The sequence below is a fragment of the Entelurus aequoreus genome, linkage group LG24, assembly GCF_033978785.1.
Source record: "Entelurus aequoreus isolate RoL-2023_Sb linkage group LG24, RoL_Eaeq_v1.1, whole genome shotgun sequence".
Lineage (NCBI taxonomy): Eukaryota > Metazoa > Chordata > Actinopteri > Syngnathiformes > Syngnathidae > Entelurus > Entelurus aequoreus.
Genome location: NC_084754.1, coordinates 589,475 through 612,453, shown reverse-complemented (window position 1 = coordinate 612,453; position 22,979 = coordinate 589,475). Strand labels below are relative to the sequence as shown.

The window sequence follows — 22,979 nt, the reverse complement described above, 5'->3', positions numbered from 1 at the left end:
CCGCTGCCTGACCAGGGCTCAAAAAAATCTGCAAAGACTCCTCCCACCCCCACCAAGGACTGTTTTCACTGCTGGACTCTAGAAAGAGGTTACGCAGCCTTAGCAGGAGAACCTCCAGGTTCTGTAACAGCTTCTTCCCTCAGGCTGTAAGTCTCTTGAACGCATCATAATTATCCCCTCAACTCTTCCCAAAATGGATTAACTCGCTGGAATAATAAAGACAATATAACATACATCCATAAACGTGGATGCATATGAAAAAGTGCAATATATTTATCTGTACAGCAACCTATTTATTTATTTATATATGCACCTTATTGCTTTTTTATCCTGCGCTACCACGAGCTAATGTAACGAAATTTCGTTCTTATCTGTACTGTAAAGTTCAAATTTGAATGACAATAAAAAGGAAGTCTAAGTCTAAGTCTGATTCATATATTGGGGAAACTAAACAACCACGAAGCCGACACATGGCACAGCATAGACGGGCAAACTCTTCAGGCCAAGACTCAGCGGTCTACCTGCACCTCAGGGAGAAACAGCACTCTTTGAGAACAAAAATGTACAGACTCTGCACAGGGAGGACGGATGGTACAAAAGAGGAGTGAGGAAAGCCATCTATGTCAAGGTTGAAAAACCATCCCTGAACAGAGGAGGTGGTCTGCGACACCATCTGTCTTCCACATACAACACTGTCCTTTCAACCATTCCTAAAATACTCTGCAATTTAGCCTCGAATAAATAACACATTCTGGTCACAGAAGATGACCAGAATGCCATTTGTTTACAACTGAATGGAAAGCTAACATGGGTGATTCCGACTATTTTGGACTGGTAGTAGTCGATCCACAGAGATCGTTCTGCCACACAATACCTGAATGCTAACGAGGGTAAATTATGCTTCAATGACTGTCGTTGGCTTTGACAGTTAAGATTGCTAGTTTGCATCAAAGCAGTTGTTTTTCTCTACAAAAGGTCAAAACCATCCTTGCAGAGGCACACCCTCCTGGTTTATCAATATTTGGGGTTTCGGCACCAGTCGCTAGACTAGATCTGACCAATCTAAGTCTAAGACTTGATCTGACCAATCTAAGTCTAAGACTTGATCTGACCAATCTAAGTCTAAGACTTGATCTGACCAATCTAAGTCTAAGACTAGATCTGACCAATCTAAGTCTAAGACTTGATCTGACCAATCTAAGTCTAAGACTAGATCTGACCAATCTAAGTCTAAGACTTGATCTGACCAATCTAAGTCTAAGACTAGATCTGACCAATCTAAGTCCATGAGCAGGAACTAATGAAGCCTACTCGGATGACAGGCGAAACGTCTTGAAAGACAAACCAAACAGTCCAGTTGCGATCGACTGAATGCCCTGAGATAATACAAATGTATTGTTTTTAAACTGATGGCTTTCACCCCACGTCACGTGCGGTATGTTGCCTTGGAATTGAGTTAACAGTGGGCAAACAAGCGTTACAGGCAAGATTTTTTCTTTTTAACAACAGTGAATATACAAACAAATTAAGGCACTTCCACCAGGTTGAACAACCCAAATGTCAAATGAAAACAAATAAAACAAACAAAAAATAGACAATACAAAAAAGAGACTAATAACCAGTGTTGGGACTAACGCGTTACGCGTTACTGTAACACCGTTAGTTTCGGCGGTAACTAGTAATCTAACGCGTTATTTTTTTATATTCAGTAACTCAGTTACCGTTACTACATGATGCGTTACTGCGTTATTTTACATTATTTTTTATGTAGTATCGGCTGGAAACAGAAGCGCTGCGGTGTCTTTCTTCTGAATCTTCCTGTCACACGCCGGAGAGAAAAAAAGAGGCGTACACACGTGTGTGTGTGTCTGGGGAGGAGGGTGGGGGTGGGGGAGCGTGTCTTCGGTTCGGCACACACGTGATCCGCGGTTTGATATATGAAACAAAAAAAAAAGGTGTCCTTACGTTCAGTCCACACACAGCGTGGTCATGGCGAGCGGAGGAGCTTGAACGCCCCGCACCATTTAATCGGTGTGTTCATAGGTGCAGACTCGGTTGTGCAAAACGAGGCTTTTAAACACATGCTGAACGTGCTTGAGCCACGTTACGACATCCCGTCGCGCACCCACTTCAGCGATAAGATTTTGCCAGATCTTTATACTCTGCATTGACCCACAACACCCTGCAGACAAATGTCAAAGACATCATCAACCTGTCTGATGATGATGTGAGAGTGGCAGAGGAGGTCCTCCAGGTGCTCAAACCCCTCAAAAGTGTTACATCTCCACTGAGCACTGAAACTTCACCATCTGTGTCAATGATCCTGCCACTGAAAACAAGGATTGTACAATCCATGGCTCCAAGTGTGGAAGACAACAGCATCAGGCTTTATTTCACTATCTATGTTTCAAGGAAGACGATGTGCCTTCTTATGTTGCACTTTCAGTTGTTTTTTATTAATGGTCATTGGTCCAAGTTTAAAGAAAGGAGAAATGCCTTTTTATGTTGCACTGTTTTTCATTAATTATGTTAAAAGGAAAATAAAAATGCATGTCAAGTTGGTCAACAGATTGTATTATTCTCCAGTGCAATAACAGTACTGAAATGAAGGCTAAAAGGGCATTAATGGGAGCTTTAAAAAAAAAGAAGTAACTAAATAGTTACTTTTCACAGTAACGCATTACTTTTTGGTGTAAGTAACTGAGTTAGTAACTGAGTTACTTTTGAAATTAAGTAACTAGTAATTGTAACTAGTTACTGGTTTTCAGTAACTAACCCAACACTGCTAATAACATAACAATCTGGGTTTATATAAAATCATTTTAACTGATGTAATGAGGATAAAACCTAAGGGCTTTTTGATCATTTGAAATGTTACAAGTTTTAACTACGGGATAATAATTAAAAATATATAATCCAATTTAAAAAAAAAGGGTTTCACTTTTAAAAAATCTACGTTTGTGTATAAAAATGTTCATTTTAGTAATATGTTACAAAATGTCACACAGAAATGAAATCGCACGAGTTCTTTCTTGATTTCAACAGTAGTTCTCGCCTGAAATTGCTGGCACTCACAACTTTCTTTGACCCCATGGTGGCTTATTTTGCAGTTGTACTCCAGAAAAAAGTACAGAGACTGAGTCATCAATGTGTGAACGATACTGGTTTGCTACAAGCAACGTTCAAACCGAGAAAACTGGGACACAGTTTGGCAAATTCTGGTTGGAAAACGAATCATTGAAAAAGTAAGAAAATGGAGGTAAAACTGAATAACAATACAGATCATTCCTCAAGATAAATGGCAGCTCCTCCACCAGGCTTTGATACAAACAAACTTTGTTTCTCAAGGGCTGCGCGACGCGAGTCAGGCAGGTAGTAGGCTTCCCTCACTGCTTGCTGGAAAGACTGGACTTTGTCACTCGGAACCATGGAGACAGCACAACCCCCCCAACCGGCTCCTGTCAGCCGAGAGCCCACAGCTCCGGACTTCCTGTCGACAAGACAAACAAGAAAAATGGGTTTACTGTCTTTGTTCTAATGATTGAAACGCATCATAATCATACTGTACACAATAACTCATACGAGTTTCGTACTTAAGGGCTTAGTAGCGCAACTGAGTTCATAAAAACATTTTATCAGGAGGTTAAACCTTAACGTTAATGTATTGTTTAATGAGGTTGTTTGTATCAGATTGGATGTTCAATGGTTCAGTAAGTGTCTGTTGTGTAAGTCAATCATGTACCATTCAAAACAGTAAACAAATCCTTGTGTAGCTGCTGTTGAAGCAACTCATACATTTATTATTAATTGATTTTCATATTCAAATAAAAAGTGCAAATAATACAAATAAATACAAAACCCAAAAGCAGTGAAGTTGTCCCGTTGTGTAAATGGTAAATAAAAAGAGAACACAAAGATTTGCAAATCCTTTTCAACTTATATTCAATTGAATAGACTGCAAAGACAAGATATTTAACGTTCCAACTGGTAAACTTTGATTTTTTTTGCAAATATTAGCTCATTTGGAATTTGTTCCCTGCAACATGTTTCAAAATAGCTGGCACAAGTGGCAAAAAAGACTGATAAAGTTGAGGAATGCTCATCAAACACTTATTTGGAACATCCCACAGGTGAACAGGCTAATTGGGAACAGGTGGGTGCCATGATTGGGTATAAAAGTAGATTCCATGAAATGCTCAGTCATTCACAAACAAGGATGGGGCGAGGGTCACCACTTTGTCAACAAATGCCTGAGCAAATTGTTGAACAGTTTAAGAACAACATTTCTCAAGCAGCTATTGCAAGGAATTTAGGGATTTCACCATCTACGCTCCGTAATATCATCGAAAGGTTCAGAGGATGTGGAGAAATCACTGCAAGTAAGCAGCATGCCCGTGACCTTCAATCCCTCAGTGGGTACTGCATCAAAAAGCGACATCGGTGTGTAAAGGATATCACCGCATGGGCTCAGGAACACTTCAGAAAACCACTGTCAGTAACTACAGTTGGTCGCTACATCTGTAAGTGCAAGTACTATGCAAAGCCAAAGCCATTTATCAACAACACCCAGAAACGCCGCCGGCTTTGCTGGGCCCGAACTCATCAAAGATGGACTGATGCAAATTGTTTTTGGAAACTGTGGATGTCGGGTCCTCTGAAACAAGGAGGAAAAGAACCATTCAGACTTATATAGGCACAAAGTGTAAAAGGCAGCATGTGTGATGGTATGGGGGTGTATTAGTGCCCAAGACATGGGTAACTTACACATCTGTGAAGGCACCATTAATGCTGAAAGGTACATACAGCTTTTGGAGCAACATATGTTGCCATCCAAGCAACGTTACCATGGACGCCCCTGCTTATTTCAGCAAGACAATGCCAAGCCACATTCTGCACGTGTTAAAACAGCGTGGCTTGGTATTAAAAGAGTGCGGGTACTAGACTGGCCTGCCTGTAGTCTAGACCTGTCTCCCATTGAAAATGTGTGGTGCATTATGAAGCCTAAAATAGCACAAGGGAGACAACTTAAGCTGTACATCAAGCAAGAATGGGAAAAGCTTCAAAAATGTGTCTCCTCAGTTCCCAAACCTTTACTGAGTGTAGTTAAAAGGAAAGGCCATCTCCATCGTTGGGGTCCCTGCGGGTGGGGTGGGTGGTTCCTGTGGCCCCGTGCTGGGTGGTCCTGTGGCGGCCGGCTTGGGTGGGGTGGCCGTGGGCTGGCCTCGCCGCGCTCTCCGGGGGTGGGGGGGGGCTCGTGGGGGCCCTGTTGCCGGTGGGGCGGGGGCGGTCTTCCCGTCCGGTTGCGGGGGGTCTCCGGGCCCCTCGGGCGGGGCGTCCCGCCTTTCTGTCCGTGTGGGGTGTGGTCTCTCGCTGGCTTGGGGTCTGGCTTCCCCCTGCTTTTCTCGTGCCTTGTCCTCTGCCGGGTGCGTCTGTCTGCAGCCTGCTGCTGGCCCTTGTGGGCGGCACGGTGGGCCGGGCTCTGGGGTTCCTGTCGCTGTCCGTCTTGGCTGCGTGGGGGCGGTGGCCCCTGGTTCCCTGGGCACCACACCTACTGTTTGTGGGTTGGGCTCTCGGGGAGGCTGGGGCCGTACTCTGGCTCCCGCACACACTGGGAGTCAAATGTATTGTACATGCAGATTCACATATACTCACTTGCATACATACACACATACATAGGTACCTACGCTTCCACATACACCTACAAATACAGTACATATTTACACACTCAAAGTTCGTACATCCACACGCACATTCATTATACAAACATACTGTATACACATACTGTACATATACATTCACTGTACAAACACACACGTATACATACTGTACATATACATTCACTGTACAAACACACACATACACATACTACACATACATTCACTGTACAAACACACACATACATATACTGTACATATACATTCACTGTACAAACACACATATACACATACTGTACATATACATTCACTGTTCAAACACACATACTGTATACACATACTGTACATATACATTCGCTGTACACACATATACACATACTGAACATATACATTCACTGTACAAGCACACATACACATACTGTACATATACATTCACTGTACAAGCACACATATACACATACTGTACATATACATTCACTGTACAAGCACACATATACACATACTGTACATATACATTCACTGTACAAACACACACGTATACATACTATACATATACATTCACTGTACAAACACACATATACACATACTGTGCATATACAAGTACATATGCACACATACACTCATGCACATAATCACGTTTCATCAAACATATATTAACGTCGTTGCCCTAGGGTAAACTGGGTATAACACATGGCACACTGACAAAGCTTAACCTATTGTTACTATAACAATCTACAAGGTTAAGGTTGCTTCTCTTTCTTCCCCTCCATTTTTCTGCATTCTTTCGTATCTCAAGCTATCTTTACGTATATGTATTGTTGCATTTGAACAATTGTATTGTTGATAATAAAGGTAAAGTACTGGTATTGTTTATTATCAATAGCACTATTTCTATTGGTATTCATATTGCTCCATTTTTAGTGTAATAATGCTCATTGTCATTTATGTATTATTTTTTTTTTTAAATTTTCGCTAACTGCTTATTTGCTATTACTTTTACCATCATATTTGTACATGTCGTATTTGCTGATGTTGCTCTGTTGTTGTTGTTGTTGTGTTTGCTGTTGTTGTTTTTGTCTCTCTGTCTAATCCCCCTCTTGTCCCCACAATTCCCCCCTCTGTCTTCCTTTTTCTCTCTTTCTATCCCCTCCTGCTCCGGCCCGGCTGCACCAAATGATAATATAAATACATTTAATAAAGTCAAAATACAAGTAAGGCAACAAGAGAAGTATCCTACACTTCTCTTTTGTAAAGTAAATCTGAACAGCCGATATGGGCATCTACATCTACTATATGATTTGCCCGAGAAGCTGGGCAGGACATTAAAAAAAAAAAAAAAAAAAAAAAAAAAAAAAAAGGAAAGGCCATGTAACACAGTGGTAAAAATGCCCCCGTGACAACTTTTTTGCAGTGTGTTGCTACCATTAAATTCTATGCTTTGAGTCACTAGAGAAAAAGCGCTATATAAATATAATTCACTTCACTTCACTACGTTAATGATTGTTTGCAAAAAAAAAAAAAAGTTTCTCAGTTTGAACATGAAATATTTTGTCTTTGCAGTCTATTCAATTGAAGAGAAGTTGAAAAGGATTTGCAAATCATTGTATTCTGTTTTTTTTTTACACAATTTACACCACGTGCCAACTTCACTGCTTTTGGGGTTTGTACTTAATGGCAAAGACTACTCTCTGACTGTGATATCTTAGCACAGCCACTCAAATTCTTTTTTTTTTACTTCATTTTTTTGTTGGCTTAATTAAGAGACGGTGAAGCAACATCGTGACACTTTCAATGCTCTGTAAAACTGCTCTCTGTGTACAATGCTCTACTCTCATATAATGTCTTGGAATTGCAACTGTATGCAATGTCTACTATACAACACTTGCAAAGGAGACTCTGAAGTGTAAGAAAACCAAATACAACAACTGGACAGTAAGTTAGACTTCCTACTCACAGACAAATATCCACCAGGTGGTCCAGTTCAGGACAGCTGCACTCATACAGGTCTCTGCAGCTAGCATGGCTTTGGTTCATCAGGTCTCCCAGGAGCTGGATGGACTCAGCAGGTCCAGAATCACACACACTCTTGAAACACAGAACACGTGCCGCTTCACCATAGACATGCTTCGCTCTCTGGTGCAGCTTGAAATGTTTCACTGAAAGAACACAAGCAAAAAGATGTTGTTGTTTTTGTTGGCATGGTTCCTGATAGAAGAACATTAGTGTGCTTTGGCTAACCATGTTGAGTGTTTGCACTTAGCAGCTCTTTGGAAAACTGCTCAGAGGTGAGACCCAGAAGCTCGCAGATCTCCTCACGGCTATACGGCTCAGGATGCAGAACCTTGTCCACCAGAGACAGCATGTCCTCCAGAGAAGCTTTTAGCTCCATCTGCACCTGGGCCAGCTTCAACAACCTATTCAGGTTGAATCCTCTGGCGTGGGCCAGCATCTGAACATTGACACATTCAACACTACATGCATTCCTCCTAATTTAGGTATGAACACTTACATTATGTACATCAGTGTTTGTCACTATTTATTTGTGGCGGCCTGCCACGAATAGATATGGTGATACCCGCTGAGACCTAGAGTTAATAGAGGCGACCACAGCAAACGTTAAGCAACCAGTACTGATGAAAAAGTGTTTCATAAAAGGTAACAGTTTGAAAGAAAAGACCAGAGGGCCAAATAACGTGGTTTATGTTTAACTTCATGGTTCATCTGGAGCAGGGATCTGCAATCTTTACTATCAAAATAGACAATTTGCTGCTTCTTCCACTAAAGAAAACAATAGTATAGAGCCACAAAACGTAACACAGCTTATAAACTTGTAAAAAAGTATTATTTTCCAGGAAAAGCAATCTGTCCATGTGAAATTAAACACTTTTTTATTTACTCTTTTATTTTTTGGCAAGTATTCATGTTAGCTCAACCATGGGGTCGCACACTCCAGAAGCTGAACTGAACAGACGCCTTCCTCGAGCCTCAGAACTCAGCCTGTGCTCATTCACGGCCTCACAGGCAGTCGGAAATGATGGAACTCTTTTTAAAAATGCAAACCTTTCTCACTCCGGGGTTAAAAAAATCAGAGGGGGCCACAACAAGGAGGCAGAAGAGCCACATTTCGCCCCAGACCCGCGGGTTGCACACCTGGATCTGGAGGGACCTTTTATGATTACTTAGTGGAAAAAATTCACTTTATCATTCGTACCCTGTTTTATGGTCTACAATTGAATGTTGACTTTCTAAGACCCAGTTTAGCAAGCAATGACCATATATGGGCTTGTTATGAAGCAGGGAGGCAAAACAAGCAATGCTATGCTTTGGGATACTATATGTAACTACTGTGAATAAACAAAGGAGGGATTATGCTGCTGCGAGCTCCTTCGCCATCAAAAACCTTGTTGGTACCATTAAAAAAATAATCAACAGAATGTCATCTGTAGTTTTTTTACAAGTTTTGAAAAATGCGTCATGTTCAGTTATGCAAATTTGACGACCAACAGCAGCCACAAATGGATTGCATTCCTGTGGTAAGCACTGAGAAATACCCTATAAAATCAACACATTTGTGACACTCTTGTGCGTTTGCACTGTACCTTTGTTGCTATCCGACACTCGACCACACGGATATTGAAGTGAGAAGATGCTGCTTTGTTCATCCCCACACAGCAGTTGCAAATCACAAACACAGCACCATCAGGGAGTTGGACATCAGTGGCTCTCAAAGGCTCAAACTCAATCAGCTTTGCCTGTTGGTGGAAGAAAACACACACAACTAATTTAATATAGCGCGTCCAGAGGCGTTGGTGCAATTTTTAATGTGACCAAAGTACCATTTGCATCTAATTTTACACATGATGTAAGACTTTGGCTTTTTGCAGGTGGCACGCTTTGTTATGTGCCGCTTCCCTCCAGAACAACAATCTGCCTCAGCAGGAGTTACAATTTTCATGAAATATGACTCATTTGCAATTATCTTATGTGGTTGGGCAATATAAGTAAACATTGATTGATTGATTGGTTGACCTATGTTTACAGTTGTATGAGAAGAATGTCCAATAATTGCAAATGGATTTTTAGACGGTTAAAATATCAAACTGTCAGGCCCCCCTCTTGGTTATAATACCAAGTAAACAATGTTACATCTACAAATGATTATTTAGATGCAGCAAAGAAGAAGAAGCTGTTGTAGCATGCATACACGCACTACATCAGCATGGCGACACATGTAAACATGGCAAGCACAGCCTGGATTGATACTGCTTTTTCAAATTCAAACTGTTATCTTTTTCATGGATTTCAACGATATTACACAAGTGTTGGTAAAACTCCATGCGCCACAATTTTTTACGCAACTGAAAAAAAAAAGGCGTCACTGCAAAGTCTGCCTCGCTAGTCAGACTTAGGCACTTTTGTCTCACTTGCACAGCACGGGCGGGATTGGAGAATACCAATAAGATCAACTATGTGGGTGTTATTTCATGTCTTGAGAACTCTCATAATGTTGAAAAAATATTAAGAAGTTTTTTTTATACCCTAGCTATGAAAATATTCTATAAATAGAATAGAATAGAATGTACTTTATTGATCCCTGGGGGAAATTCAGCACTACAGTTTGCTCACAATACACAATAAACACTTAGGTATTTTTTACATGTGAATAATATAAATACAGTCTATTATATAGCATTATTCACATGTGAATAACATAAATACAGTATATCACACAGCATTATTCACATGTGAATAATATAAATACAGTCTATTATACAGCATTATTCACATGTGAATAACATAAATACAGTCTATTATACAGCATTATTCACATGTGAATAACATAAATACAGTCTATTATACAGCATTATTCACATGTGAATAATATAAATACAGTCTATTATACAGCATTATTCACATGTGAATAACATAAATACAGTCTATTATACAGCATTATTCACATGTGAATAATATAAATACAGTCTATTATACAGCATTATTCACATGTGAATAATATAAATACAGTCTATTATACAGCATTATTCACATGTGAATAATATAAATACAGTCTATTATACAGCATTATTCACATGTGAATAACATAAATACAGTATATTATACAGCATTATTCACATGTGAATAATATAAATACAGTATATTACACAGCATTATTCATGTCAAGACTAGGTCTTTGGCGTGGTTTGCTCTCCCGTGGTGCAAAATAATTGGAACGAACGTGGCGTGCAGGTAAAGACATATTTAATTATTACTATAAACTCAAACAAAAGGTACAAACAAAAGGCGCTCACAGAGGAGGTAAAAAACTTGACTAGAAAAACAAAAGGCGCGCACAATGGCGGAGAACTATGAACATTAAACAAACAAAAACTTACGTGACAAGAGATGAAACAAGAACTAACGTGACAAGGAACTGTGGACATGGCATGAATGGGTGATGTCGCCAGGACGAACAACAGAAACAGAAAAGCCTATATAGTGACATGATAAGTGAAAACAGGTGCGTGACTAACTGTGAACAGGTGCATGACATGACTGTGAAAACGTGAGACAGGTGTGTGTGAGTCCAAACGTGGAACAGGTGAAACTAATGGTTGCTATGGTGACAAACAAAACCAGGAAGTGAAACCAGGAACTAAGGAAGTGTCCAAAAAACAAAACAGCACATGGCCAAACAAAAACATGAACACAGACATGACAGAACCCCCCCCTTACGGACAGATCCCAGATGTCCAAAAACAAAAAACAGGATCAAGAGTCATGGGAGGGGGGGAGGGGGACATGGCGGTGGGTCGCCAGACCAGGTGTCCCCGAATCCACCGGGGCAGAGTCAGGTGGCGGCGGCGGGTAGACCGCCGCTGAACCTGACGAGGTGGGCGACCTGGGAATGGCCACATTCGTGGCAGACGAGGAGGTCGGCGCACCTGGCGTGGCGGACGCCCATGGAAAGGCCACATCCTTGGCCGACGAGGAGGTGGGCGCGTTGTCGTGGCAGGCGGCGAAGCTTGGCGTGGTGCGTCAGGCGGCGAAGCTTGGCGTGGTGCGTCAGGCGGCGAAGCTTGGCGTGGCGGGTCTTGACGAGGGTCTTGGTCTTGGCATGGGTCTTGGTCTTGGTCTTGGCGAGGGTCTGGGTCTTGGTCTTGGACTTGGTCTTGGCGTGGTTGGTCTTGGTCTTGGACTTGGCGTGGTTGGTCTTGGTCTTGGACTCGGCGTGGTTGGTCTTGGTCTTGGCGTAGTTGGTCTTGGACTTGGTCTTGGTGTGGCTGTGCTTGGACTTGGTCTTGGTTTGGGTCACTTGGCGGGTCTTGGTCTTGGTCACTTGGCGGGTCTTGGTCACTTGGCGGGTCTTGGTCACTTGGCGGGTCTTGGTCTTGGTCACTTGGCGGGTCTTGGTCTTGGCTTTGGTCTTGGCGTGGGACAGCCACGGGCGGCACTTGGCGGCGTGGGGCAGCCACGGGCGGCACTTGGCGGCGTGGGGCAGCCACGGGCGGCACTTGGCGGCGTGGGGCAGCCACGGGCGGCACTTGGCGGCGTGGGGCAGCCACGGGCGGCACTTGGCGGCGTGGGGCAGCCACGGGCGGCACTTGGCGGCGAGGGGCAGCCACGGGCGGCACTTGGCGGCGTGGGGCAGCCACGGGCGGCACTTGGCGGCGAGGGGCAGCCACGGGCGGCACTTGGCGGCGTGGGGCAGCCACGGGCGGCACTTGGCGGCGTGGGGCAGCCACGGGCGGCACTTGGCGGCGTGGGGCAGCCACGGGCGGCGCTTGGCGGCGTGGGGCAGCCACGGGCGGCGCTTGGCGGCGTGGGGCAGCCACTGGCGGCGCTTGGCGTCGTGGGGCAGCCACTGGCGGCGCTTGGCGTGGAGCAGGTACTGGCGGCGCTTGGCGTGGAGCAGGTACTGGCGGCGCTTGGCGTGGAGCAGGTACTGGCGGCGCTTGGCGTGGAGCAGGTACTGGCGGCGCTTGGCGTGGAGCAGGTACTGGCGGCGCTTGGCGTGGAGCAGGTACTGGTGGCGCTTGGCGTGGAGCAGGTACTGGTGGCGCTTGGCGTGGAGCAGGTACTGGTGGCGCTTGGCGTGGAGCAGGTAGATCTTGGCATGGTCGAAAAACTGGTGGTGGTGGTCGTGCTGGTGGCTGTGGCTTGGCAGGTCGAAAGACAGGTGGTGGGGGTCGTGCTGGAGGCTGTGGCTTGGCGTGACGAAAGACTGGTGGTGGGGGTCGTGCTGGTGGCTGTGGCTTGGCAGGTCGAAAGACAGGTGGTGGGGGTCGTGCTGGAGGCTGTGGCTTGGCGTGACGAAAGACTGGTGGTGGGGGTCGTGCTGGTGGCTGTGGCTTGGCAGGTCGAAAGGCAGGTGGTGGTGGTCGTGCTGGAGGCTGTGGCTTGGCGTGACGATGCTGACCCACCCCAACTGAACAATTCCCAGCCCTAGCCCCCCCCTCAAGGAGCGGATCCCAGACGCGCTCCCCGCGGTCTGGAACCGTCTTTTGGGGTGGGCGGAGGGGGTTCAGGAGGAGGGCAGAATCCTCCCCTCTAAATTGTCCAAAAGGTCTTTCTTTCCCCCCCACCTGGGCTTTTGTGGGTGAAAAAAAAATTTCTGACTTGGGCGTGGCATGAGTCCTGGGGGGCGGGGCATGAAAATTGGGTGACTGTGATTGACAGGATCTGATTTCTAAAAACATGTCTTGGTAATATTTAATCATGGATTTAGAGTCTTTGGTTGGATGTGGCTGACAAGAAAAAGAGTTCAGGGGAAAAAAATCCATGACGTCACCCACTGGCAGCGGCGTGACGTCGTCCTGGGGAAGCCGGGCTGGCTGCAGCTCGTTTCCGCCCGGAGGGGGAGGAGCTTGCGGGAACGATGCGTCCTTTCCAATGCTTGTGGAAGCCCTCCCTGACGTCCTTCGTTGGGAGCGGCGCTTCCGGGACTGCGGTGACGCAGCGCCATCCTCGGACCAAAGGGAGCTGATCGGCACCAGTTTGCCGGTCGGACCCCACATAAGATCCCTGCGCTCCATGGGGGAATGGCGGAGTGTCTCTTCCTCCATCGCGCGGAGGACCTCCCACGTTGCCTCGTCAAAATGGTCCAAATTTTTTGCGGGAGAGCTCTTATGCTGGCGACATCTGTCAAGACTTGGTCTTTGACGTGGTTTGCTCTCCCGTGGTGCAAAATAATTGGAACGAACGTGGCGTGCAGGTAAAGACATATTTAATTATTACTATAAACTCAAACAAAAGGTACAAACAAAAGGCGCTCACAGCGGAGGTAAAAAACTTGACTAGAAAAACAAAGGGCGCGCACAATGGCGGAGAACTATGAACATTAAACAAACAAAAACTTACGTGACAAGAGATGAAACAAGAACTAACGTGACAAGGAACTGTGGACATGGCATGAATGTGTGATGTCGCCAGGACGAACAACAGAAACAGAAAAGCCTATATAGTGACATGAAAAGTGAAAACAGGTGCGTGACTAACTGTGAACAGGTGCATGACATGACTGTGAAAACGTGAGACAGGTGTGTGTGAGTCCAAACGTGGAACAGGTGAAACTAATGGTTGCTATGGTGACAAACAAAACCAGGAAGTGAAACCAGGAACTAAGGAAGTGTCCAAAAAACAAAACAGCACATGGCCAAACAAAAACATGAACACAGACATGACAATTCACATGTGAATAATATAAATACAGTCTATTATACAGCATTATTCACATGTGAATAACATAAATACAGTCTATTATACAGCATTATTCACATGTGAATAACATAAATACAGTCTATTATACAGCATTATTCACATGTGAATAATATAAATACAGTCTATTATACAGCATTATTCACATGTGAATAATATAAATACAGTCTATTATACAGCATTATTCACATGTGAATAACATAAATACAGTCTATTATACAGCATTATTCACATGTGAATAATATAAATACAGTCTATTATACAGCATTATTCACATGTGAATAATATAAATACAGTCTATTATACAGCATTATTCACATGTGAATAATATAAATACAGTCTATTATACAGCATTATTCACATGTGAATAATATAAACACAGTCTATTATACAGCATTATTCACATGTGAATAACATAAACACAGTACATTATACAGCATTATTCACATGTGAATAACATAAATACAGTCTATTATACAGCATTATTCACATGTGAATAATATAAATACAGTCTATTATACAGCATTATTCACATGTGAATAACATAAATACAGTCTATTATACAGCATTATTCACATGTGAATAATATAAATACAGTCTATTATACAGCATTATTCACATGTGAATAATATAAATACAGTCTATTATACAGCATTATTCACATGTGAATAATATAAATACAGTCTATTATACAGCATTATTCACATGTGAATAATATAAACACAGTCTATTATACAGCATTATTCACATGTGAATAACATAAACACAGTATATTATACAGCATTATTCACATGTGAATAACATAAATACAGTCTATTATACAGCATTATTCACATGTGAATAATATAAACACAGTCTATTATACAGCATTATTCACATGTGGATAATATAAATACAGTCTATTATACAGCATTATTCACATGTGAATAACATAAATACAGTCTATTATACAGCATTATTCACATGTGAATAATATAAATACAGTCTATTATACAGCATTATTCACATGTGAATAATATAAATACAGTCTATTATACAGCATTATCCACATGTGAATAATATAAATACATTATACATTTACAGTACATGTACAGTCAAAAGGAACATATGCATTATACAGTCTGATGGCTGTGTTTTTAAAGATGTAAATCTCTGTTGTTTTACACTTCTCTTATGTATTTTAAAATGTATGTCTTAATGTATTTATTTTGAAACTGCTCTGTGACATGTGCTGTTGACCTCTTGGCCAGGTCACCCTTGTGAAAGAGATCTTGATCTCAATGGGTTTTCTTATCTGGTTAAATAAAGGTTCTAATGGCTGTCGGTATGAATGAATCATTCTTACTTCACAGAAATGAATTTGCCACGGTCAGGCCTGGAACTAATTAACCACAATAAACAAGGCTTTACTGTATTGCACTATCATACAGTATCGTAGTCACTTCGTTTAAGGGAAGGTGGGATTTGTGAATATCCTGATTAACAATCATACTACATACAGTTCCTTTCTCTGCCAGGAATGAGATGGATTGGTCCATGCCTCCTCCCTCTGTGCCAATGTAGCGCTCACATTTAGCACATAGTTCTGCAAGAGCCACCTAAAATAAGGAGAGTAAAATGAGAAATAGCGATGTTTGTTTTTGAACGATTATGTGTTTTACTTTAGAGAGGGACTTCTGATTTGTCTTCATTGTTACGAGCCCAGCACAACACACCAGGGCACTGGAGCTGGACAGGCCGGAGCTTGGTGGAATGTTTCCGTCGACCAAACATGACATTCCTGCTAGGTGTGTGATTCCAAACTTCTCCTGTAATGAACACAAAAGAAGTGTCATTCCGTAGTTGTAATTTTGATGTCAGTGTACAAAAGCCAAAAGCAGTGAAGTTGTCACGTTGTGTAAATGGTCAATCAAAACAGAATACAATGATTTGCAAATCCTTTTCAACTTATATTCAACTGAATAGACTGCAAAGACGAGATATTTCATGTTCACACTGAGAAACTTCCTTTTTTTTTGCAAATAATCATTAACGTAGAATTTAATGGCAGCAACACATTGCAAAAAAGTTGTCACAGGGGCATTTTTACCACTGTGTTACATGGCCTTTCCTTTTAACAACACTCAGTAAAGGTTTGGAAACTGAGAAGACACATTTTTGAAGCTTTTCAGGTGGAATTCTTCCCCCTTCTTGCTTGATGTACAGCTTAAGTTGTTCAACAGTCCGGGGGTCTCCCTTGTGCTATTTTAGGTGCCACACATTTTCAATGGGAGACAGGTCTGGACTACAGGCAGGCCAGTCTAGTACCTGCACTCTTTTACTACCAAGCCACGCTGTTGTAACACGTGCAGAATGTGGCTTGGCATTGTCTTGCTGAAATAAGCAGGGGCGTCCATGATAACGTTGCTTGGATGACAACATATGTTGCTCCAAAAGCTGTATGTACCTTTCAGCATTAATGGTGCCTTCACAGATGTGTAAGTTACCCATGTCTTGGCCACTAATACACCCACATACCATCACACATGCTGGATTTTGAACTTTGCGCCTATAACAGTCCGGATAGTTATTTTCCTCTTTGGTCCGGAGGACACGACGTCCACAGTTTCCAAAAACAATTTGAAATGTGGACTCGTCAGACCACAGAACACTTTTACACTTTGCCTCAGTCCATCTTGGATGAGTTTGGGCCCAGCGAAGCTGGCGGCATTTATGGGTGTTGTTGATCCTTTACACACCGATGTCGCTTTTTGATGCAGTACCGCCTGAGGGATCCAAGGTCACGGGCATTCAATGTTGGTTTTCGGCCTTTTTCTAGATTCTCTGAAGTTATTGATGATATGACGGAGCGTAGATGGTGAAATCCCTAAATTCCTTGCAATAGCTCATTGAGAAATGTTGTTCTTAAACTGTTGGACGCATTTGTTGACAAAGTGGTGACCCTCGCCCCATCCTTGTTTGTTTAATGACTGAGCATTTCATGGAAGCTGCTTTTATACCCAATCATGGCACCCACCTGTTCCCAATTAGCCTGTTCACCTGTGGGATGTTCCAAATAAGTGTTTGATGAACATTCCTCAACTTTATCAGTCTTTTTTGCCACTTGTGCCAGCTTTTTTGAAACATGTTGCAGGCATCAAATTCCAAATGAGCTAATATTTGCAAAAAATAACAAAGTTTACCAGTTTGAACGTTAAGTATCTTGTCTTTGCAGTCTATTCAGGGGCGGTATAGCTCGGTTGGTAGAGTGGCCGTGCCATCAACCTGAGGGTTGCAGGTTCGATCCCCGCTTCCGCCATCCTAGTCACTGCCGTTGTGTCCTTGGGCAAGACACTTTACCCACCTGCTCTCAGTGCCACCCACACTGGTTTAAATGTAACTTAGATATTGGGGTTTCACTATGTAAAGCGCTTTGAGTCACTAGAGAAAAGCGCTATATAAATAAAATTCACTTCACTTCATAAATAAAATTCACTTCAATTGAATATAAGTTGAAAAGGATTGGCAAATCATTGTATTCTGTTTTTATTGACCATTTACACAACGTGACAACTTCACTGCTTTTGGGTTTTGTCATTTTAATTTCATATCTGGAACTGTGTGTATCCAGCATGTGGCATGTGTAAGCATCACATGGATGCTCATGTCCTACCTGAATGCCTTTAACTCCACAGAGGAAATAATAATACCACTTTGGGTTATCTCTGTCAATGACTATATCCTCTGAGCACGACACAGTGAAATCCCTGTATAAATAAAAACCACCATCATCTGAGTGTACATAACAACATTGTATTTTAGCATATTTAAAAAGGTCCATAATTATACAAAACATTTATTTTGAAAATACGTGCTTAGACATAGCCTACTTCGTATTGGACATACTGTAATACTGTCTCTGACTTGCTCATAGCTAGATTGTTTTTATATTCAAAGCCTTTGAGGGGCACAGCTAAAATGTGTCAACAACATGCATTTTCACTATTTGTTTTCTTTATTTCTCACATTAAACAAAGAGAACACAGTCTACCAAGTCCAATTCCATGTGTGTTAAACATAATTGGCCAATAAATTCAGATTCTGATCGTCACAAGACTATTAAAAGCTCTACCGTAGGCCAAATTCAGATCATTAATATCGTATATTGTCTATATCTATATCCACTACTACAGACACAAAACAGTAAGGGTGGATTCCCATCCTAATTGGGATTCGTATGTATTCTGAATGGATTCAGAATTTTCAATAATCCATTTTTTAGGCCATCTAAGCGGTTACCTCATACGTCAGCAGCCAAACACAGCTTTTGTAACCTGTCTTGAAAAGGTTTTATTATAATTTGTGTACCAAATAATACATTGTTAGAATTTGTTTGAATCAAAGAGTTTATTTTAAATCGAGTCATCCCCCCAAAAATCGAAATAGAATTGAATGGGGAGTAGTAAGATTCACATCCCTACAAAACAGTGCGTTCCAAATAGTGCTAAGGAGAATCATTTCTTAAAGTGTCCAAATTCCAGAACCATTTTTGGCCAACAATCTTAATAAACTATTGTGGGACCTTTAAACATATTTAAAATTGTTGAAAAATAGCATTGGAACTTTAAAAAAAAAAGATCTTACTTGTACAGAGTATCTGTGTTAGCCAGCTGGATTGTCCCGGAATGATTTAATGACACAGCAGCAAGGATATTCTGTTCAATGGCCATCGGAAGAACGGAGTAGCCGCAGTAATCAATGTGCTCGCCTGTTAGATGGGAAAAGTAGAAAAAGCTCAGTAAAAAACAAAAAATGGAGAAATACTGTGTGTTGATTGCTTAAAGGGGAACTGCAGTTTTGGGGGAATTTTGCCTGTTGGTCACAATCATTCTGAGAGACAAGAACATACATCTTGTTTTTTTTACAATTTTACAGATGATACAAAATGCTTGAAAGGTGCGGCTAATGAAAGTCACCGTTGTAGCCTTCAAAACCAACTTTAAAACCCTGCAGCAACGTTTTATATACACACTGCAATGTAGTAACAGACACCTTCATAACAATATGTAATATGTACAATATACACACTGCAAGTATATATATAATGTAGTAACAGACACCTTCATAACAATATGTAATATGTACAATATACACACTGCAAGTATATATATAATGTAGTAACAGTTCATAACAATATGTAATATGTACAATATACACACTGCAAGTATATATATCATGTAGTAACAGACACCTTCATAACAATATGTAATATGTACAATATACACACTGCAAGTATATATATAATGTAGTAACAGACACCTTCATAACAATATGTAATATGTACAATATACACACTGCAAGTATATATATATAATGTAGTAACAGACACCTTCATAACAATATGTAATATGTACAATATACACACTGCAAGTATATATATATATAACAATATGTAATATGTTCAATATTTACCGTACTTTGGTCATTGTAATCATTTCCAGGACTGATTTATTCCGCGCATTCATTTCCATTTCCATAGCCGCGCACGTCTGACAACCAAAATGTGTGTTCCCACTTTCTGAATCAAACACGAGTGTGTTTTCTACTCATGGCAGATTTGGTAACAGACAACAAAGACGACTATTTTTGGACAAATAAGGATTCACAACCTTATACTTTTGAAGCTGAATATATTGAGGATGGACTACTGCTTATACAAGTGAGCATGAAGCTAGAGTGAGACTTTCGAGCAGACGGAAGCCGGGAGAGGGGGGATGGAAGCGATTTTCACGCTGTAAATATGGAACTTGGAGACACGCTATTTCGACATAAATGGATTGCTTACCCAAAATCGACAGGAAACGACCTCGACCAACTAGACCAGACGAACAACTGTCCATCGAGTGAGACATGTTAATATCGACCATGATACCATTACAACTACAGTACATACACTGTACAAACAGTACAAACAAAACATGAAATACTACTTTACAGATACTGTAATATGATTGTTCCTGTTTTTCAGTCAGTACAGATTGGTGTTTTATCACAGTGTTGTGCACTTCAAACTCAAACGTGTTTCGTGCTGTTGTAGAAGCGAGCATATCTCTTGCTGTAGTTAGCTTTTACGGCTAATACCGTAGCTGGCCGATGTGTTACAACGATAGAAAAATAGTTCCTCAGTGTTCGCACATACAATGTTGTTACAGTTTGGTTAGCATAAGGGTTACGGAACGTAAATTAAGTATTGTTGACGGTTTTTCAATGCCTTTTTAAAGTGATTTAGAGGTAGAATTGATTTCTCCCATTAGCTGCATTGCTAGCCACCTAGAACGAGCAAAAAAAAACCTTCTTGTCTCTCATGATTGTGAACGATAGGCAAACTGAAAAAAAAAAAAAAGAACAATTTCCCTTTAAGCCAGTGACTCTCAAACTTTGGTATGTGTACTACAAGTGGTACACAGGGTCTATCTAGTTGTACGCCAAATCACTTGATTAACGTAAAGTGATTTAAACACAGTGTTACTGTTCAAACTGTGTGTAAAGAAAACCCCTGCCTTGTTTTAATGAATACGTAGGCCTAATAAGCTGTTGTTTTCATTGTTATCACCAGGAAAGATGAGGTCACCTACCTAGGTTCCATTCTAGAGACTAATCTTTCCTGTGATAAAATGGCAACCAAGGTAATCAAAAAGGTCAACCAACGAACGAGATTTCTCTACAGAATTTCCTCTCTGGTCAACAAAAGCACCATGAAGATTCTAGCGGGAACTCTCATTCAACCCTTTTTTGATTACGCATGCACCTCCTGGTACCCTAGCACCTCCAAAACCCTCAAATCTAAACTCCAAACATCCCAGAACAAGCTAGTCAGGTTACTTCTAGACCTCCACCCCAGATCCCACCTCACTCCTACCCACTTCTCTAAAGTGGGCTGGCTCAGGGTGGAGGACAGAGTTAAACAACTTGCACTGAGCCTAGTCTATAAAATCCACTACACCTCCCTGATACCGAAGTACATGTCAAACTACTTCCTTAACGTAAATGACCGCCATAACCACAACACCAGGGGGAGCTCCACTAACCACGTTAAACCCAGATTCCGAACTAACAAAGGTCTTAACTCATTCTCCTTCTATGCCACATCAATGTGGAATGCGCTCCCAACAGGTATAAAAGAAAGTGCATCTCTATCCTCTTCAAAACCGCACTAAAAAAACACCTCCAGGCAGCTACAACCCTAAACTAACACCCTCCCTTCCACATCCCACCTCCCCAGATTGTAAATAATCAAATGTATATACTTGTTCTTATGCTTTCTGATCTCTCTATGTCCACTACTTGCTGTACATATCCTACCAAGTCAGTCCTACACTGTTTCAATGTCCATTTCTCTGATGATGCAATTGTTGATGACTGAAGTGTTGATACGGGACGGCGTGGCGAAGTTGGTAGAGTGGCTGTGCCAGCAATCGGAGTGTTGCTGGTTACTGGGGTTCAATTCCCACCTTCTACCATCCTAGTCACGTCCGTTGTGTCCTTGGGCAAGACACTTCACCCTTGCTCCTGATGGCTGCTGGTTAGCGCCTTGCATGGCAGCTCCCTCCATCAGTGTGTGAATGTGTGTGTGAATGGATAAATGTGGAAATAGTGTCAAAGCGCTTTGAGTACCTTGAAGGTAGAAAAGCGCTATACAAGTATAACCCATTTATTATTTATTATTTATACCAACCAAACCTAACTCCCCCCCACGCCCCCACCTCCACATCCCACACCCCGGATTGTAAATAATGTAAATAATTCAATGTATATACTCTGATGATTATCTTGTGTGATGACTGTATTATGACTTAAACAAGTTGAAAAACCTATTCGGGTGTTACCATTTAGTGGTCAATTGTACGGAATATGTACAGTACTGTGACATCTACTAATAAAAGTTTCAATCAATCAATCAAAGCTACTGTATTTCAAATATTGGTCATTATGGTGGTACTTGGGGAGCCAGGTTTTTTCTAATGTGGCACTTGGTGAAACAAGTGTGAGAACCACTAGCTTAAGCCATTGTTGCTGCAAAAAAGCACATTATATCTGAGGTTTTATCTTCATACTGTAAATATGAATTGTTATTATTATTACATAAGCAGTATAAATGAAGTTACCAATGAGATTGACCCTGCCTGGTGCACATGCGTAGAAGAGAGGGGGTGCTCCATACTTTAGTGCAAATGCATTTTTCAAGTTTTGGAGCCTGTAAAAAAAACCGTAATCTATAAGCAAATTAACAGCCATGCGATTTCGTCATCTCTTAGCCTGTCTGTGACTGTCAATACTCACCGTTTGTTATCGATGAGCGAAGCTTTTAATATGGGTGGGTTAGAAGCCATTTTCAGATGAAATGTTGTCAAACTAGAGAACTCAGAATTGTGTGGACATCCTGGTTGAAGTCAGCTGACCGTCATCGGAACCCGGATGTCTATTAGCTGATCCAGAGCGAGCTCTGAACCGAGAGTTTAGCGTCGATGTGGGTATATTGCCATCAGGCGATCTGACCCTGGAACAGTTCAGGTGAGTCAGACATTGTGGAGGAGAAACGCACCAATCATAACGAGAAATGTCGCATTAAACTAC

At 41.8% G+C, this 22,979-nt stretch overlaps 1 protein-coding gene across 4 annotated transcripts in view; it reads right to left on the bottom strand.

Moving 5' to 3' along the window:
• The window catches only part of galk2 (galactokinase 2), a 23,219-nt gene extending 378 nt beyond the window's left edge, over positions 1-22,841 (bottom strand). The window contains exons 1-10 of one of the 4 annotated variants that reach the window (XM_062035483.1): positions 22,686-22,841; positions 22,511-22,599; positions 18,990-19,113; positions 18,019-18,112; positions 16,028-16,174; positions 15,866-15,964; positions 9,254-9,406; positions 7,893-8,103; positions 7,609-7,810; positions 1-3,490 (exon numbers count right to left, since the gene is read on the bottom strand). The exon at positions 1-3,490 is cut by the window's left edge and continues 378 nt beyond it. In XM_062035483.1, the coding sequence (XP_061891467.1) occupies positions 3,283-3,490; positions 7,609-7,810; positions 7,893-8,103; positions 9,254-9,406; positions 15,866-15,964; positions 16,028-16,174; positions 18,019-18,112; positions 18,990-19,113; positions 22,511-22,599; positions 22,686-22,735 (1,377 nt within the window). In that variant the 5' untranslated portion in view covers positions 22,736-22,841 and the 3' untranslated portion in view covers positions 1-3,282. Of the gene's footprint in view, positions 3,491-7,608; positions 7,811-7,892; positions 8,104-9,253; positions 9,407-15,865; positions 15,965-16,027; positions 16,175-18,018; positions 18,113-18,989; positions 19,114-22,510; positions 22,600-22,685 lie in introns of those variants that run through there. The other 3 variants (XM_062035484.1, XM_062035485.1, XM_062035486.1) reach the window with 3 other exon arrangements.
• Positions 22,842-22,979: the final 138 nt, after the last annotated feature.